A 20,344-nucleotide genomic window follows, 5' to 3' on the forward strand; every position below is an offset into this window, starting at 1 on the left:
AGTTTTAAAAATACTTTATTTCAACCATATTTCGGCAATGTTTACACTGCCCTTCTCTATACCGCGCAGATAAAAAAAAAAAAATCACGTCAATCAAGAGCAGCGGCATTTAGGACCTGTTTCTTGCGTCTGTGTTGGCCCCGGGGGTGTGGACGGCTCCAGGGCTGGGCCCCCGTGGGTTTCTGGGTGGCGTAGCTGTACTCGCTCATGGGGTGGGTTCCGCCTGGAGGCAGGGGCAGGTGTTGGGACACAGAGAGGTGGTTGTGTCTTTTGGGTCAGCTGTGGGTCTGACTTTGTGACTTGCTTCCACGAAGAGGCCATAAAACATACCAGGAACCACTCATTAAGTGCACACTGTTTCCAGCACATGGAGATTTTCACATCAGAATATACTACTTACGTGCCTGTAATGTACCTGTTGTGTGCATTCAGACATACGTCTTACACACAAGCAAATCTTTTAAGCACACTTGGGGGGCGTGTTTTCTGGTTTTAAGCCAGACGAGAGATTATCCATTCTCTTTCTAGAACACGTTGAAGTAAACGTATCTGCACGCGTTGAAGCTTGAGCGGTCACCGGGCACGAAGCCTGCTGGTCTGGATGACTGAGCGGCTCCTTCCGGGTCCGACACGTGACATCCAGTCCGTGTTACTGAATGTCCAGTTCAGTCAATAAAACCAAAGTGGCAGGAGGATACTTTCCTTGTTTTCTTTAAGTGTAAACCTTGTGGTACTTCCTGGTTCACTAAAATGTTAAAAATAATTTATCACGAGAGCATGGACTTGAAAGCAATCGACCACAGCGTTCGCATGGTCTGATTACAGGAAATGATTTTAGTACGTCCTTTCGTGGCCCGCGAGCCTCCAAAAAGAACAGGGACAAAATGTTATATTTGGCAATAGCAATAATTGTTAGTATTCCCCCCTTACTCATGAAGAAGCAGAGACGTGGGGAGATTAAGTATATGTTGTCCAACACCATCATGGTCCGGCACTTGAAATGGCCAGAATTAGAGCTCAGAGCTCGGGGATTCCCGCACACCCCCTTAGTCCCCGCAACATCCCCTCTCCTACCACAGAGGTCTTAAAATGCAGTGAACAGTGTGAGTGCAGAGTGAAGCTTGGATTTCGTAGGGGCCCAGCTTAGAGCCCTAATGATTATCTATTTTTAAAACCACTGAGACCCATTTCCGTAGACAGCCCCACTCCTATTTTGAAACAAAGAATTGGTAGGAAAGCCTTTCTCACGACGCAGATATTTCAAACGTACAGTGACAGATCCATGATCGGCATCTCGAAGGTCATTTGTTGACTCTAATGCAGCATGGGATGGGGCACGTTACGCTGGAGACTGGGGCTTTGCCTGAGCCTCGTAACGATCCTTTCCTGTGATTTAGATCCTACTGATGTGACTGCTGAATAAACGAAATGCAGAGTGGGCAGCTTTTCAGAAATGTCATCGATTGCTAAAACATATTATTTTGGAAACGCATCTGTAGCATGTGAATGGAGCCCAAGCCGCGGACTCGGGTTCCCTTCCGCATAGCTAACGGGGAAACGGAAAACTTCATCAGACGTTGTTTGTTCCTAATCATGGATGAAACACTCAATTGTGATGCTTTTAAAGTGATTGAATATTGAGTCCACGTCTAGCTGAAGTGTTTCTGATCGATAGTGGGGAGGGGGGGGTGTTGGTTTCTTTTTTTTCCAGTTCATGTGTTATTTATTAATTGTGATGTATAATATTTGTTGAGTGCAATTAGTTTAATTGTGATGTATAATATTTATCATGCCAGCCAGGTAGTGTTATGAACATTTTCAAATATTAGCGTATTTTTTAAAATTGAAATCCAAGTTAGTTAACATATACTGTAATAATGATTTCAGGAATAGAATTTAGTGATTCATCACTTACATATAACACCCAGTGCTCATCCCGACAAGTGCCCTCCTTAATGCCCGTGGCCCATTTAGCCCATCCCTCCACCCAGCGACCCTCAGCAGGAATGCCATGGAGAAAATGGTTAGGTGATGAACCCGTGAAACTCTCATACCCTAGCCCATCAGAACTGTAAGATAATTTTTCTTTTTCCTACTTTATACATGAAGGTGCTGGCTTCCCTGAGGTCACTCCTGTAACGAGAGATGGGGAAGAAGTTGGATGGAGCCGATTTTCGATTTTCGTAGGTCTGCGTGGAGGGGAAGCTGGGTGAGAGCTGCTGAGGAATTGCCCAGGGCAGCTCGCTTCCACCGGGACCGCTGCTTTCTGCTCCCGTGGGGTCTGCCCCTTCCCGCGTGTTAGAACGGGGCGAGGGTGACCCTTTGTTCTTGTCCGTCTGCGTTCAGCCTGTGCATCTGTGTGTGTTCTGGAAACACTAAACCAAAAATATAGAATAATAGATTATATAGATAGAAGAATAGAATAGAATAGAATAGAATAGAATAATAGATTAGAATAGAATAATAGATTATACCACCTCTGAAAAAGAAACGTTAGCTTAACAAAAATATACGGGATCATTTCAGTAATTAGCCCCAAACATGAGAGCATAGATATGCTGGTAGAGATCCCACCTGTGCCGGACTCGCTTCACTTAATCTCTGTGTCTTTAAGGACACGTATCATTGATTTGTATCCAAAAGGACTGTTAATAATTCTACATGAGACACAAATAATGTAATTCCTTAAAATTAGAATGAATTATGATAATCACCTAGGTGTATACATACACATACATAGGTTCCAAGTATTTGAATATAATTAAAATCGGACGCGATGAATGTTTTGTTTTGAACACGGATTCTCAGAAGTTGTGAAGAGTGTGTTTTGAATCCCCACTTTTCATAGACTATTAAGACACTGTTGCCACTTGAAGTATTTCTTAAAGAGTATTCTGTTTAAATTCCACTAAAATAGAACCCGAAATTCCTTTTGCTGTCTGGCACTATCATCACACAATCTGAAGGGCGATTTTCAGAATTTATATTCAGTAAACAATATTTTAGAAGGAAGTAATTATATATCAAGAAAATACAACTTAAGTATCCTTCTTAGGAAGTAATTTAATTAAATGGTTCATGCTGAGATTTACAAGTTTTGTCAGCTACGCTCAAATAAATATTGACTTCAATTCTTTTTTCTTTATTTATTTTGAGAGTGAGAGAGAGCACATGGCGGGGAGGGGCAGAGAGAGAAGGAGAGAGAGAGAATCCCAAGCGGGCTCCGCCGTGTCAGCACAGAGCCCGACGCTGGGCTTGATCCCATGACCCGAGCGGAAATCGAGAGTCAGTTGCTTACCTGACTAGCCACCTGAGTGCCCCTTGACTTCAGTTCTTAAATTGAATTACAAGTTGGGCATCACCGTGAACGTAGGAGCTGATGTTTCTCCCTTCACTGTTTACCTGCACATCTTGGGTACTGAACCTGAGACGTTAAGTAGCAGGATGCTGAGTTTGACAGATGAGCCCCCTCGGCCGAAGGTACTGACGGTATCCAAAATGGCAGTCAGGAGCACAGCCACAGTGGCCAGCCTTCGTGGACCGCCTACCTCCAGGCCGATATGTGAATGTTACTTTTCAGATATTGTCTAACTTAGTAGCATCTCAACCTGTGGAGTTAGGGTTTACAAGCTGGTTTTGTAGGCGAGGGAACTGTGGCCCGCAGCCCATGACTACAACTAAGACCACGGGCCGGCAAGTGGCGGGGCAGGTACAATGCGGTTCCAAATTCACATCTGGAGCGTGGAGGCACGCTGATCGTGGCGTGGCAGTTGCTAAACCCTTGAAAACGAAGACGGCGTAAAGGACAAAGATGACGCTTCCATTGGACGAGAGAGAGAGGACTGAGTGCGTCTGAGTTGGTATTTCATTCTCTAGCCCAGAGGAAGAGTTATAGCATCGGAGATTCCCACCACATTGGAGTTTTTGATATCCTTAGTTCCGTCTGTTTATACCTCGTTGTCGTGGCTTACTAGGGATTGAACTTGATTTGGTCGTTAAGCTGGGGCCTAGTGTTCCGCAAGGCCAGACAACGAGGCAGGCGTCATTCCTGGCTGAGCTAAGAAGAACTTTGCTCCCGGGCTGTTTGATTGTATCTGGCTGTTCGTGTGACATGCAGGCAGGAAGGTGAGTCTGACCTTCTGATGCAAGTGGGCATAAGGAAGGGTCGACTTTTTCCCCCTAATTATATTACTGTCATATGCAGGAGTATTACGAGAACATCTTTTGCCTCTCTGAATAATAAAACTGGGAGAGATCAAAGAGCGTACAACTGGAAGTTTTGACTGTGGGTTCCAAAGAACTGACAGAATTTTAGATAGACTTAACGTCTGGCATCACGTTTTAGAAGCTGAGGGCCCTTACTCGTTCTTTGCGGAGCATAGACTGGTAAGGTCCTTGGAGGGGGTAGCATTTTCTAGTAAGATGCTGTGTAACAGGAAAACTTTAGATTGTTATGACTATTATAGCCTAGGCCATCTGGGAAAATTGGTTAACAATCTGATGACGAATCAATGGAATCAACTTTAAAAGGCCATATAAAGCGTCAGGGGTTGGGCATCTGGGTAGCTCATTGGTTGGGCATCCAATTCTTGATTTCGGCTCAGGTCATGATCCCAGGGTTGTGGGATCCAGCCGTGCATCGGGCTCCATGTTCCGCTTGATTGCCTTGGATGTGGGGCTGCGTGTGAACGTCTGCAAATTCCTTATTTACCCTGCAAATAAGGAAAAGTTAGACCATGGCGACTAATCCAGGCCCTGAAGAAAGGTTGTCGCACAGCCTCTCAAACGTTAGCGGCGTTTCTATAAAGCGGGCGGCCTTTTGCGTATTAACGAGGTGAGGCACCCATCCCTCACAGGCACGAGAGGTGACAGCGTGAACTCGGCATTCTGCAGACACATTGATCCCTTTCTCCGTTTTCTCCCAGGGTTTTCCAGGAAACACAAACGCAGACAGCGTGGTACATTACAGACTCGAGCCTCCCTTCGAAGCCAGGTTCCTGCGCTTCCTCCCCGTAGCCTGGAACCCTAAGGGCAGGATTGGGATGCGGATAGAAGTGTACGGATGTGCATACAGTAAGTGGTGTTTATTTCCCCCCCCCCGCCGACATCGATGACGGACTGACGTGCTCTAAATGCCGAACTGAAAACTGAACCTGACTTCTTTCAGCCTTTTAAATATCTATGTAAAACGGTTTTTTATGGAACGCCTTGATATTATGCTGTCTTTAGTTATTTTCTAGTCGAATGTACAGGTGCACCTGGCCTGAGCCTCAGAACCTTTACTTCATGAAAGTAACGAACTCCAAATCAACAGCGGTAATTTACTGGGACCGATGATGCTGTTCTCTGATGCTGTCACCGGGGTGACCCTCGTGTGGGGACGCTGGTGATCTTGTTTTCCCCGAACCCCACGATGATGACTCGGTTCTTCTTTTAGGTTCACTGCTTGCGTCTCCACTTTGCTCTACTCGAGGCCTCTTTTGAACGTCATTTACGTGTCGTGTCTTCCCTCTTTTCTCTACTGTTGAGAAGAGTAACAAGAATCGCATAAATACAAGCATAAACACCTTCAGTGAAATACGTGGGGGAATCAACTCTACGGTTGCCATTTCGATGATCTGGAATATACCAGTATTTACTTAAAGTAATACGAAAAGAAAAAATAATGATTAAAAAATACCTTCTAGAAAACCGGAGACTAACTCAAAGAGTATATCGGATGGGGGCATCTCGTAAGGTTGGGTTTTTGGTCCCACTTCATTTCGAAAGCGATGTCTTTTCTCCCCAATTCGGTTCTCATAACCGCTATATTATCCTGGCCTTCATTTCCTCATTCCCTCACTCGCCAGCTAAGAATTTATCGGACACTTGGCCATTTGCCAAGAACTGTGTTAAACATTGGAGGTGGGGGGCCGTTCTAGAATGATTCATTTTTGTTGTCAGGATTTTATGAGAAGCCATAAAATTGTACAAAACAGACGTAAAATACTGGAACGTGACCCCGGGGCACAGGGAGTAGAGCGGTCAGTCGGTTTTCCAAGTGAAGGGCTTGAGAGGTGAGCTGCGGGCCAGGAGGGGTCCCGGGGAGGGAGGAGGAACGCGCGGAGAAATAGTGGCTGCAGGAATCCCAGCTTCTGTTGGCTCAGGGATCAAGGAGGATATGGGCACTCCAGGGCACAGGGAGCGATTGTGTAGGAATGATACCATTGCCCCTTCGCTAACCCCACAGACAGTGAGACCTTCTGGAGGTGAGGCTCACCATCCCAGAAGCAACCCCGTTCTAGATTCAAGGGTCCCCTTCGGCCTCAGCGTCATCCAGCTGCCAGATGACAGGCTCCCCTTCCACTCTGTTTCCAAATCCTACCTCTGCATGGCATTTCCGTGCACCATTTAGCCCACGTGACGCTGCGTGGCCGTCCGCCTTTTTCTTTCTCTTTCCGTCGGTCGTCTCCTTCCATCCTTTTGTTTCTGGGATCCACGAACACGCTCACGGCCGCAACGGCCGGGATGCCTGATACTCGGTTTCTCTTTGATCCCATAAAATGAGTTTCTCCTTTCTCCCATTACCCGGGAAACAACGTCAGGTTTACTACTTGAAAGCCGTGCGTGCTCTTTGATGGGGATTTGCCATCAGCTTGATGTTCTTCTTGAGGAGATATTACCATGGTTCCTCCGGTTAGAGGTCAGTGCCAGAAAGATCAAAGCTGTGCGCCTGATCCCCGGAAGGGCTGGTTGGCTGTGTAGCTCTCCTGGGGCCTGCGTGCATCCAAAATTCAGCAAACACGAGCTGTCGGGCATCAGGAGTTCCCACCGTAACTTACAATAGTCCTCACTGCTTGTGAAACTTTGCAGAGTACATTCCTTGATAGTAGGGCCTCTCTCTCTATTGTCTTCATTTTTATTATTAATAAGAATAATTGTTGAAGCCTAGCACTTTGCACTTTTATTTTTGACAGTGTTTGAATATGATACGGTTTGTAGCCCAAAGGGCTGATGATTATCTCCCCCCCCCCCCAATTTCTATTTTCACTTCTCTGTTGATAGTGAGAAAATGTCCAGATTGCTTATCTTGGCATATAGTGTCCCTTAGATGCAACGTCTCTGTTTGGTTTCATTTCTTTACACCCCAGTTATACTCCAATGACACTGGCCATTCGTAGAAACCAACCTCATGCATTTTCGTGGCTTCCTGGCACACAAGTGTTCTCTTCCTGAAAATCCCTCCCCCCCACGTCTAGAGTGCACAGTCTGTTTAGAGTCCCCTGCCCCCTCCAGCAGCCCCCAGTGTCCAGTGTTCATATTCCCCATGGACTTGTTCTTGGCTTTGTATTCTACTCTGAAAAGGTCTCCCCTTGGGTGTCTTTCTGCTTTCTTAAGTTTTCAGGGACGTTTATGCACTGTCTGATCAATTCCAAGTTGACATCCCTGAGGCAGGTCTCTGAAGCCACAGACAGGCATTCTGTGCCCAGGTCTATCTTCATTTCTTTCTCGATTGTTATTCCTCTTTGGGTTGTCTTCAGTTGCTTCTTTTCGGCCATCTACTTCGACTCCCCGTGTTCAAGGTCAGTGTCTTCTCAAGTCTACCCTTGAGCTGGCTCCATTCCCATCATGGTTTATTGGTGTGTTTATTGGTGAATAAGAGAAGGAAGAAAGAAGGAGGGGAGGACAGAAGGAAAGCAAAGACGAAGGAAGGAGTGTGTGAATCCTTGGGAATGCGGAATATGTAGGCACAGAATGGCGAACAACGTGGTAATCCACCAGTCGTCCGTGTGGCCCTCCAGTCCTGTGTCAGATCAGGCATTGAAAATAAAATGGGTTTGGGGCACCTGGGTGGCTCAGTCGGTTAAGCGCCTGACTTGGGCTTGGGTCCTGATCTCACGGTTCATGAGTTCGAGCCCCGCATCGGGCTCTGCGCTGACAGAGTGGAACCTGCTTGGGATTCTCTCTCTCTGCCCCTCCCCTGCTCACACACTTGCCCCCTCTCTCTCTCTGTCTCTCAAAATAAATAAATAAACATTAAAAAATATTTTAAAAAAAGGAAAATAAAATGGGTTAGCAGGGAAGAGAATAAGGGAATAAAACAGGTAATCGACTCTTTGAAAATATTGTGTTTATTTAAAAAGTATATTGACAGGGCGCCTAGGTGGCTCAGTCAGTTAAGCATCTGACTTTGGCTCAGGTCAGGATCTCATGGTTCGTGGGTTCGAGCCCCGCGTCGGGCCCTGTGCTGACGGCTCAGAGCCTGGAGCCTGCTTCGGATTCTGTCTCCCTCTCTCTCTGCCCCACCCCGACTTGCACTCTGTCTTGCTCGCTCTCAAGAGTAAAAATAATAAAAAATTAAAAAAAATAAAAATAGAAAAACAGACCGATGATTGCATCAAAAATGGTTTTATTTAACAACCTCAACATGTGTCACTATTTATAATCCTTCAGTTACCATTCTATTTTATATACAACATATAGTTAATATTTTCTATCTGATGAGATACACGTATGGATATACGTGTATACATACACATTTATATTCATCGACCCATGTAAACTCTGGTGTTCTCTGTTCCTTTGTATTGATCCACATTTCCACATATCATTTTCCTTCCACCTTAAAGGCCCCATTTAGCATTTTTTGCCATGTAGGTCTGCTGGTGAGGACTTCTCTCGCATTTTGGATGTCTGGAGAAAGCTGGTATTTCGCCTTCATTTTTGAAAGTTATCTGAGCTCAGTATGGAATTCTAGGATAATGTTTTTTCATTCATTACTTTCAAGACATTGCTCTTAAGTTTCCTCACTTGTATCCTGTCCCCAGAGAAACCCACTGCTGTCTGTATCTATGTGTCTTTAGAATGTGACATGCCTTTTTTTCCCCTCTAACTGCTTTTAAGATTTTGAGCAATTTGTTTCTGATGTAGTTTGCTTTTGTTTTATTCGGTTTCTTGTGTTTGGAGCTGACTGGGTTATTTTGATTTGTGGGTTTATAGTTTTTATCAGATTTGGAAAGTTTCAGCCATTGTTTCTTCAAATATTTTTTTTCTACATTTTCCCCTCACATTTTTCCTTAAGGGACCCAATTGTCATTAGATAAAACACATATTAGGCTGTTTGATTTTGTTGTGTCACACAGCTTCACTGATGTCCTGTTTATTTTCTCAAGTAATTTGTTTTATGCCTTGCTTCATTTTAAAATATTTCTATTGCTGTGTCTTCGAGGTCACTAGTCTATTTTTCTGCATTGTTTAACCTGCCAGTCGTCCCATTCAGTGTGTTTTTCAACTCAGACATTGTAATTTTCACTTTTTTAGAAGTATCTCTTGTGTAGCTACCTGACTTCTTGAACATATGCATGACAGTTGTAACAACTGCCTTAATGCCTTTCTTTGCTAATTACAATATCTGGGTCAGTTCTATTTTGATTGCTTTTTTTTCCCCCTCACTGCGGGCCGTACTTCCCAGCTTCCTAGTATGCCTGGAGATTTTTGAGTAGATGCCAGACATTTCGATTTTTACCTTGGGTGCTGGATATTCTTGCTTTCTTATATGCTTGAGCTTTCTTCAAGGACACATTGAATTGAAGGGATTTGATTCTTCTAGGTGTTGCTTTTAAAGTGTGTTGGGGCGTCCGACTTTAGCTCAGGTCACGATCTCGTGGTCCGTGAGTTCGAGCCCCGCGTCGGGCTCTGGGCTGACGGCTCGGAGCCTGGAGCCTGCTTCTGATTCTGCGTCTCCCTCTCTCTCTGCCCCTCCCCCGTTCATGCTCTGTCTCTCTCTGTCTCAAAAATAAATAAACGGTAAAAAAAATTAAAAAAAAGTGTGTTAGCCCAACCAAAGCAGTGTTTTAGTCTAGGGTAATTATTCCCACCACTGAGGTAAGAGCCTTCTGAGTACTCCACCCACTGGCAGATGTTGGTGAGGTCTCCGGTCTGGATGATAACAGTGGGCACTGTTCCCAAGCCATTCGTCCTCTTAGGTGGTTCATTTCCCGGTCTTGATGGGCTCCGTCCCTCGCACACACTGATCGGCATTTGCCGAACACTCGAGAGGGGCGTGTTGCTGGTCGCCCATGTTCTCACCCTTCATCCTTCTCCTCTTCGTACTCTGCCTGTGGATTCCAGGTGCTCTGTGCCCCCCCAGACTTCTGACTCTGTCTCCTCTTCCCAGGACGTCAGCTGGGCTTTGCCTCAGTTCCTCCTTTCTGCCCTATGACCTGGACACTCTCCCCAGGCAGTGCCCAATTGGTGTTCCAGGGCTCATCTTGTGTCTCCCATCCCTCGGGCATGAAAACCATTGTTTAATGTCCTCCTCAGCCCCTCCCCCCCCTTTTTTCTACCTTCAAGTGAGAGAGTAAATCTGGTCACTCCATCTTGGTCAGGAGCAGAAGTCGTAAATGCGGTTTTAGCTCTTGCTGTATTTTTCTTTGCCCGGTGCTCAAACGTAATAAGGCAGTCAACATCCGTGTTTCGGTCACTGCTGCACACACCGTCAAGATGTTAAGTTGTTTAAAACTCATTTCAGTTGCCGTGTGGGAAAGCCCTCTTCATCCTTCTCTGGATAGAAAACGGACCTGGACAGGTGAAGGTCTTCCACAGTGGAATCAGAATTTGGACCCTCACGGGACAACGCCGGTCCTTTCTCTGAGCTGCTGCTGCTCTGTGTTGTCCTGAACGACTGTTTGTGGGACCAGATCCAGGGGCTATGAGTCGATTAGCACAAATTTGGTGTCACTACTAGTAACCTGGATGTCTCTACTTGGCTGGTGTGGGGGCCCTTTTTCATAATACCGTTGGTGATTCAGTCATCAAAGCATAATCTCAGTTAATAAAACTAATGATGAGGGGCGTCTGGGTGGCTCAGTCGGTTAAGCATCCAACTTTGGCTCACGCCATGATCTCACGGTTCATGGGTTCGAGCCCCGCGTCGGGCTCTGTGCGGACAGTGCGGACCCTGCTTGGGATTCTCTCTCTCCCTCTCTCTCTCTGCCTTATCCCTAACTCATGCTTTCTGTCCCTCAAAATAAATAAAATAATAAATAAATAAAACTCATAATGATAAAATCACGTAAAATTGGAAAAACGCTGTTATTTTCAATTAAGTATCACATTTTCTATTTTGGAATGTGGGTTCTATACTCTTCCAATAGAGGAAAGTACCGCTTCCTATTCTAATGCGTAACAAGTGACCTCTATTTCAAGTACCCCAATTATTTAGTTAGTTGAATGACATACAAAGACATTGTTCATGAAGCCTTCTTGTGGAAGTTCAGTGTGATGCTAAGCGGTAATTTACTACATCATTTGGGTGTTTTTATTCAAATAAATATTATAGTCGATTATTTGTATGAATTATGGGCATCGTAAATTGTATTTGCTCTTACAATAGTCCAGGATCAAACACTTTACCTTCATGAGCTGATAAAAGGTCACCTGAGCGTCACCAGTGAGCTCTAAGACTGGAAAGGTGGTTTCTCTAGTCAGCCTGTAATCCGTGGTATAGAGATCAGGGGAACCTCTGTTTAATGGAGATTACTGTCAAGGTGGAGCTTGAGGCTTGAGGACTGCGGGGCTGTCCCCCATCCATACTCAGAGAGCTCACTCCTACTGACTCACTGAGCTAATAAGCCTTCTGTCTCCCACAATATGATGTTTCGGTTTAATTTTGAAAACTCTATGGCCTTTAAAAATCGTGTTTGAGGGATACGTGTTTAAAAAAGTCATTCTGGATTTGCCGACCTGTCAATTTGTTTTCAGATAGTCGGATTGGTTTTTGAGTATCTGTAAGTAAAGGGCATTTTGCAGAATTGATTCTCTTTGATGAGGCCTGTCACTGAGTTTCCAGTCTAAATGCTCCTGTTGTAAAGCATCTTTGTGATAACGTATATGCTGGGCTTCACAGAGGGGCTTCTTGATTAACAGTACAGCCCACTGTTGGGACCATGTTGGCTTCTTTCTGGTGCCTGTCTATAAATTGCATGTGACAGGCACCATGTGATTAGTAGGATGTTTACATTCTTTCTCGCCAAATGCTTCCCCGGAGAAAAGCCCTCTCGCCCCTGCTTCCCTCATCTTGACTGTGAGTTGCTTCCCCGTCACCAAATTTCTTAGCCCCACGGTAAGACTAGATGATTCCTGCAGAAATGCATTCTTTCACGAGAGCCGAAGTGGGGACACGAGGGAAGCACTGTCCGCTCTGGGAGGGTCCGGCCACATCTGTCTGCTTCTGTTTTATCCCGACATCGATACAGTGTGGCGCCTCGTGGCCTATGTCAATATGAAATGAAAATGGGGCTGCATTTGGGGAATGGATGAAAATGAAGTCAAGGCAGGGGCGGGGCGGGGGGGGGGGAGGAAAATGGGGAAAAATGGTCTTTTACTAACAAAACTGTATTTGCCAAAGCAGAATCCCTGCTGAAGCCGAATTTGAAGTTATGGAGGCTTGTCAATATAAAACCAATCTTTTATAATACGACACAGGAGCCAAAATACTTTCTCATACTTTATAAATAAATATACATTCAAGAATAGTCTCAAGTGGGGGCACCTGGGTGGCTCAGTCAGTTAAGCATCCGACTCTTGATTTCGGCTCAGGTCACGGTCTCACATTTATGAGATCGAGCCCTGCATCGGGCTTTGCACTAACAGCCAGGAGCCTGCTGGGGATTCTCTCTCTCCCTCTCTCTGTCTCTCTGCCCTTCCCCTTTTCGTGCATGCACAATCTCTCTCTCTCTGTCTCTCACAATAAATAAACATTAAAAAAAAGAATAGCCACCGATGAAGTGTATCGAATTATGCAATAGGCAGATCAAAAAAATAATTAAGTTGGTGATTTCCCATCTAAAATAGGGTTTTTAATGTTGAAATCAAAGAAAGACCACAAAATGTCCGGCCCTGAACTGGTTCTCGTCACAGCCACCTCTGAACAATCAGGAATCGAGCCCGGTGACCGTCACCGGTCGATTCCACGGAGTGGAAGATGTACGCATGTCTGTAAAGGGCCAGACAGCACACATTTTAGGCTCGGTGGGCACCCTCTGCCACCGTTCTTTGTTCTTTTAACAAACCTTTACAGAAAGTAGCTCACCGGAGCTGTACAGGCTGCAGACTGATGTGGATAGTTTCCGATGAAGAGGAGGAGCAGCCTGACCTTCCAGACTTCTAAAAGCAATTCCTGATTTTATCCGTGTCATTCTCACCCCCTTAGTCTGTTACCATTTAAGTAACAGACTTAATGGAGCTTAAGTCTGTTACCGTTTAAGACTTTAGTGAAACTAACCAGGACTGTTACAAGATGCATTTCTGAAGTGGTTTTGTTTGACTCGGTTGATGACGTAGCTGGATGATATAATTCCGCCACTTTACAGGCCTAGAAAACCTGTCAAAAGACATGTGAAGTCTGCCTCATAAGATCTCATGTGATGATTAACATGTGGTTGATTGTGCAACGTCCAAGTGTCCGTGATCTCGTTGGACAGAGAGCTGAAAACATTCAAGGGTTGTAAGGCCACCTTTTGCGTTTCTATAAATCCAGTAAATTTTTCACCGCTCCATTTTACCTGAGGGGAAGGTTCCAGGAAACAGAATTTAGCTGCTGGAGAGCAGTGGTTCTCAAATGTAGTCATCAAGCCAGCAGCGGCATTGCTGGGGGTTCGTGTTAGAAATGCAGATTCTCTGTTCCCACCCCAGGCCAGCAGAGTCGGAACTCTGGGGATGGGGCCCAGCAGTTGGCGCTTACCCCACACTCCAGCACGTTCTCATCCCTGGAAGGTCAATATTACGCTTACAAAGCAACAGTGGCCCCAGGGAAGCTGAGGGCCAAAGCTATCGGATCAGAATAATCCTGACAAAATCATTCACGGAACAAACAGCTCTCATTTGCTCACTTCAGAAATAAGCCTTAGGGATGCCTGGGTGCCTGCGTCGGTTAAGTGTCCGACTTCGGCTCAGGTCACGATCTCGCAGTCCGTGAGTTCGAGCCCCGCGTCGGGCTCTATGCTGACAGTCAGAGCCTGGAGCCTGTTTCAGATTCTGTGCCTCCCTCTCTCTCTGGCCCTCCCCCGTTCATGCTCTGTCTCTGTCTCAAAAATAAATAAACGTTAAAAAAAAAAAAAAGAAAGAAGCCTTAATTATTATCACTGCCTTTCGGTGACGTGCCCGCAGAAAAACTAGACTAGTAAAATGTGAAAGTATTTAAATCCTTCATTATCAAATTCTCATTACTGTCATCTAACACGCTAAAGGACATTGTTTGAATTTGACAAAGGGTTATGTTTTTATCAGGCACATTCATTTAATTATGCAACGGAGAATAACTGCTTGTTTACATGATTTTTAGACAGACGGCAGTGTTTATATATTTTCCACTGTGAATCAAAATCAAGCTTCTGAATTTTCCCATTTTATTGGCTTTCTCTTGCACCTTTATTTGTTATACATATGTGTTCTTAAAATTTTTCTTTTGAGGGGCCCCCGGGTGGCTCAGTCAGTTAAGCACTGGACTCTTGACTTTGGTTCAGGTCACGATCTCAGAGTTTGCGGGATAGAGCCCCACGTCGGGCTCTGTGCTGATAGTGCAGAGCTTGCTTGAGATTCTGTCTCTCCCTCTCTCTCTGCCCCTCCCTCCCTCCCTCTCTTCTCTCTCTCCTTCAGGAAATAAACATTTAAAAATAAATAAATAGGGGCAACCTGAGTGGCTCTGTCGGTTGAGCCTCTGACTTCGGCTCAGGTCACGATCTCACAGTCCATGAGTACGAGCCCCGCGTCGGGCTCTGTGCTGCCGGCTCGGAGCCTGGAGCCTGCTTCGGATTCTGTGTCTCCCTTTCTTTCTGCCCCTCCCCTGTCCGTGCTCTGTCTCTCTTCTTGTTTGTCTGTCTTCTTGTTTGTTTATTGATTTGTCTTGTTTTTAGATTCCACGCACGAGTAAAATCACACGGTGTTTGTCTTTCTAAGGCACAGTCACGTCTTGTCTTGTTTACTTGTGAGATACGAAAAACACAGGAGATTTTTCCGGGTAATACGAATCCCTCTGTGTCTCTCTTGTTCTGTCTTCAAGTGGTTCGGCCAGTGTCCTTTCCACGTTAATGATAAAATACAACTTTTTCAGATGCAAGGGACCTTGATGGTTGGAAAGATGAAACTGTCAGAAAGTTGAGAGAAAACGGCAGCGTCGTAGCCATGGTGTGACGGGGGGGTGGTGCAGCGGGGGGGTGACTTCAACTTCTTTGCTGATCTTCATTTTTCACAGGATGAGAAGTGGCCATTAGAAAGGCAGGAGCAACCGGGACTTGGCCAACGCATGTACGTCTAGATGATACATTTTGGGGAAAACGTCAGGAAAGGCCAAGAGTGGAGTTTAGGGGTATCGGCTACTGGTAGGAAGGGAAAATTAGCCACATGGATTTCCCCCTTGCGTATGTGTGCGTTGACTTACACGTCTCAACGCACTAATAAAGACATGTTGTACTTAGGTTACTTTTTAACGTCTCCCCCTGTAGGATCTGAGGTGGTTAATTTTGATGGAAACAGCTCCTTGATATACACATTGAACCAGAAGTCCGTGAGTCCAACAAAAGATGTCATTTCTTTGAAATTTAAGACCAGGCAGACCGATGGGATTCTACTCCACCGAGAAGGACAAAATGGCAAACACGTCACCCTGGAGTTAGTTAAAGGAAGACTCATCTTATCCCTTAATTCAGGTAAAAACCTACCAGGTGGTGTTTTTGAAAATGAGCTTGTTGAGATGAAAGTATCTTTTTGTGCTAAATTTTTCACAGCTACGTAGTTAACTCATCCTGAAGCCAGAACGCTTTAAAAAAAATTTTTTTTTTTAGCATTTTTAAATTTATTTTGGAGAGAGAGGGAGACAGAGCCCGAGCCGGGGAGGGGCGGAAAGAGAGGGAGACCCAGAATCCGAGGCAGGCTCCGGGCTCCCAGCCGTCAGCACGGAGCCCGACTCTAGGCTCGAACTCATGAACTGTGAGATCGTGACCTGAGCCGAAGTTGGACGCTCAACCGACTGAGGCCCCCAGGCACCCCAACCAGAACACTTTGGAGAAAGAAGGGAGACCCTGTAAGTCATTACTCTGGAGCAACAGCTGTAAACCAGAACGTCCGAGGCAAACTGTCCTCTGGTCGAGGTGTGCTCCGGGCAACATGTATTTATCTTGAACATACTTTACTGTGAAAAGTTTTAATGCTTGATAACTGTATAAGACCGTTTGTACTTAGTAACCTGATAACATTGTAGAGGCAAGGGTGGAGCATTGAATTTTTAAGGCAGTATTAGAAATGAGGTCCCCGGAAGAAGATATTTTCAAGAAAAATGAAAATGCAATAATTGATAATAAGAAGAACAAAGGGGTACGTGGGTGGCTCAGTCGGTGAAGCGTCCGACTTCGGCTCAGGTCGTGATCTCGCGGTCCGTGGGTTCGAGCCCCGCGTCGGGCTCCGTGCTGACACCTCAGAGCCTGGCGCCTGCTTCGGATTCTGGGTCTCTCTCTCTGTCTCTCTCTCTGTCTCTCTCTCTCTCTCTCTCTCTCTCTGCCCCTCCCGTTTGTGCTCTGTCTCTCAAAAATAAAACATTTAAATAATAATAATAATAATAATATAAACAAGAAACGCGGAAGAATTTATTCACAAATGAGAGAAGGTTGTGTGTGAGACTAATGTCAGAGCAGCCGACCAGTGCTTGGGAGAGAAGGAGGGAAGGAAAGTGTAGTTGTGAGAAACGCTGCCCTCCACGTGGCCGTCATAGTGTTGAATTGGAGTGGTGCATTACTTCCCCTGTCCTTCTAGGCCATGCTAACCTGCCGTCCCCTGACGCCCGTGTGACCCTCACCCTGGGCAGCCTGCTGGACGACCAGCACTGGCATTCTGTCCTCTTGGAGCTCCTGAACGCACACGTCAACTTCACCGTGGACAGGCACACGCAGCATTTCCAGGCAAAGGGCGGGTCCCGCTATTTGGATCTTGATGATGAGGTGTGAAAATTACTTTTTAAGTATTAACGGATTTAAATGCAACCTGACCTTCTAGGAAAATGGCACGACACAGAGAAATCCCCTTGGCTAGCAATTGAGAATTCCGGTGAAGCGTTTCCCACGGCTGACGTCGGCGCGTGACGTGCCCGTGTGCCGTCGAGACGTTTCATCACTCGTCGATGTTAGTTTTCACACGAGAGGCAGTGGGCGTTAAAGCTGGGAAGTGTGTGCGTGAAGAGGTACCAGGACAGCAGGCCGCGCTTAAAAATGATTTGTTCAGACAGTTCTTTGGTGTTACATCTGGTGTCGGATGTCAACACTTACCTTGGAGATCTCTCTGTGTTTTAGGGCAATCCTACACGGAATTAGCGATCTAGGGGACCTCGGAGAAGTGATCCCTGTATATTCCAACATGCTTTTTTGAGGAGCAGGAGAGCCAGAAGTGCAGGATTCCAGATACCATTTCTTGGGATATTTAAAGGTTTAACGTATTCGCAGCGTGTTGCCTACGCGGGTTGACCCTACGCTGAAATGCCCCTTTTGTTCCGCCGGTTCTGCTCAGCACATCTGTCCGAGCAAATGGGATGATTTCAACATTCATTTAGGATAAGTGGCCTCAGCAGAGGAGGCCAGCTGGAGAGCCTGGCCTTGAATGAGATTATCAATGGCTTTATTATTCTAACCTATCAGCAGAGCCACCGCAAGGACCAGGACCCTAAAGCCTGGGTTCCAGAAAGGTTTATAAAGTAGAATGTCATCACGGGCAGCGGTATGGTCGCATAGATCAAGAGTGACCGTGGAAATCGATGTGCGATTTTCCCCATCCGCTAAAGTGACAGAGTCGGTTTGAGCAGCACCTTGCAAGATGGGTATTTAACCTATTTATCTAGATATAATGAAACATTGCTAATCTACATCGAAAACTTCATTTGAAATTAACACGATAATGCAAAATAATGCTGGATAGATTTGCGACAGTTATTGTACGCCTGCTCGTCATAAATGTTTTAGGCAGATAATCAGAAAATCATTAAACAATATTATTTATGTCATTTTTTTCTTTCTAAGATCAGCTTCGGAGGGATTCCCGGACACAGAAAATCAGTGGTGTTCCCACATAAAAACTTTCACGGCTGCTTCGAAAACCTCTATTATAATGGAGTGGATATCATTGATTTGTCCAAGAAACGCAAACCGCAGACCCTCGTCGTGGTAAGAAAGTCTATTTGCGAGGTCAAGAGAAACTTGCCGCTTGCCTGATTGGTTCGGTTTTAGAATACAGCTCTCCTGAAGGCAGGGAAAGTACCAGTCGTATATACTTGTCAGTTCATATTTCGTCCATGTTAATTAATCGATTAGATTTTCAAATGCAGCTTACTGGCGAAAATTTTAATTCCGGTTGGTTCACGAGCAGTGTAATATCACCTTCAGGTGTGCCATGTCGTGATTCAGCATTTCCCCCCAACACCCGCTGCTCATTCCAAGGGTACGCCTTAACCCCCATCGCGTTCTGTCTTAATTTGTACGTACGGATGGAAGCCGACGCAAAATTTCTCAAATATTTCTCCGACACTTCTTGATCACGGGCGGACTCGGTGACGCCGGCCTCGAACCTTATCTCCGTGCTCGGGGGCTGTGTGTGGGGATCTGGTTCCGTCTTGCGATGTGCGAGAGCGCTCCGTTGTTTCTGCGAAGGGGGGGCCGGGTCTGCGGATACGCAAGGGGGAGGTTAGCAAAAGCATTTGTGTGACTCCCAAAGGAAAAACATCGTGCTAAAAAAGGTTAGGTCTAGGCTGTTGAGAAAGTGGACGTGGCTTTGAACCGACTGGCTGGGAGAGTTTGGGTCCCTCCGTCTTCAAGGCCAGTGGTCTGCCTGCTGTGGATGCGGGGACTTAGGTCAGCAACGTAAGGAGCTTGTTATCTGGAAGCAGGTTAACCCCTAAGATGGATGGGAGAGTTGTGACAGGTCCGTCTCTCCATATGGCTGCCGGCCCTCGCCCAGCCTGGCATGTTACTAAGCCAGCGCCCGTCCTTCCACGTTTGGGCCCTTATAACCGAATCCTGTACAGATCAGCGGGGTTCAGGTTCACCCACGTATGTGTGAACGTGGATGCCTCCGTGTCCGGCGCCGTTTACAGAAAGGGGATCGTTTTAGAGAAGCCTTTCTCAGTCTCGGTTTTCCGACTCCGCTGAACCTTGTGGAAATTCGTGTCCGTCAGCAGGTGTAGGTCTATGTTGTCACGGCTGCACAGTTTGCCATTAGGAAAGTCCTTTTCCAATCGAGACGTTTGCTTTATTTCTACTTCTGTTTTCAGATACGGGGTCTTTTATTTGGGTGGGAAAAGTTTCAGGAGTAGGATTTCTTGCCTGGAAGTTTTAAGCAGCTTGACATTTTAATTCATGTTGCTGTTTGCGCCCCGCCCCCCCCCAAACCGTAACACGACATTTGCCATCAGCAGTGTGTGACATGGTCCTTCCATCCAATGTCAGGCAGCCACACGCGTCAAACGGCTCTCAGACTGTTGCCAGCTCAACGGACATGAACTAATAGGGGATGGTTACGTCGTGTTTGTCTGACTACCGATGAATGAAATAATCTTTTGTCCGTTTGGATTTGCTTTTCCGATCACTGTTGATTCTTATTCTTTTGCCCATTTTCAATTTTGTTAAACGATTTTTTTCCTTGTCAATTTATAAGAGAGTTTTACGTTTGGCAGATTATTACCCTTTGTCCTTCAGGGTCCAGATAGATTTTTCAGACTAATCAATTTTATATTAAATGTGAAGTCATGTTCTAATATAATTATGTATTGTATATCGTATCTTTTATATTAAATGTTATATGCTGCGTTGAGTATATAAATGTTTTTATTTGTATGTGGTCAATGTGTCTATGTATTTTTTTACAGCTTTGTAGTATTTGGGATGTTTCTAAAACCCGAGATGCTAGATATAGTCTCATGGATTTTCCGGGAAAACGTTTTAAGCTGGTTCTATGTGTTTTAAAATTGAAAAAAATATCTTTAAGCCTTTGATTGTCTAGGATTTATTCCTTCTGTGGATCAGTTGGCATTTTAGGCCTTAGGGATACCCATTTATTCTTATGCTATGTAGTAATTAAGCCCAGCCTTTTGTGTCTAAGTTGAATCGTACCTTTTTTACACACTGACTGTACGTATGTTCTCAGATCTTTCTGTGGGTTATTTATTGGGCTCTGCTGTTAGGTTTATTCCTATAGCAATACCATAATGACTTAACTACGGTGCCTTTATGGTGTGGATGCTTTGGCGTCTGCTGAATTAAGTCCCATCTCACTGTATTTCTTTGCATAATATATTTTGGAGAGGAATGGCAATATTTAGGTACATATTCCT

The 20,344-nt window shown here is 45.4% G+C and overlaps 1 protein-coding gene across 2 annotated transcripts in view; it reads left to right on the forward strand.

Moving 5' to 3' along the window:
- Nucleotides 1–20,344, forward strand: part of LOC122475351 (contactin-associated protein-like 3) — a 193,350-nt gene that overhangs the window by 83,519 nt on the left and 89,487 nt on the right. Inside the window, exons 4-7 of one of the 2 annotated variants that reach the window (XM_043567261.1) lie at nt 4,926–5,073; nt 15,483–15,686; nt 16,786–16,970; nt 18,039–18,182. In XM_043567261.1, coding sequence (XP_043423196.1) covers nt 4,926–5,073; nt 15,483–15,686; nt 16,786–16,970; nt 18,039–18,182 — 681 coding nt within the window. Of the gene's footprint in view, nt 1–4,925; nt 5,074–15,482; nt 15,687–16,785; nt 16,971–18,038; nt 18,183–20,344 lie in introns of those variants that run through there. The other variant, XM_043567262.1, reaches the window with a different exon arrangement.

This window comes from Prionailurus bengalensis, chromosome D4 (assembly GCF_016509475.1).
Source record: "Prionailurus bengalensis isolate Pbe53 chromosome D4, Fcat_Pben_1.1_paternal_pri, whole genome shotgun sequence".
Taxonomy (NCBI): Eukaryota; Metazoa; Chordata; class Mammalia; order Carnivora; family Felidae; genus Prionailurus; species Prionailurus bengalensis.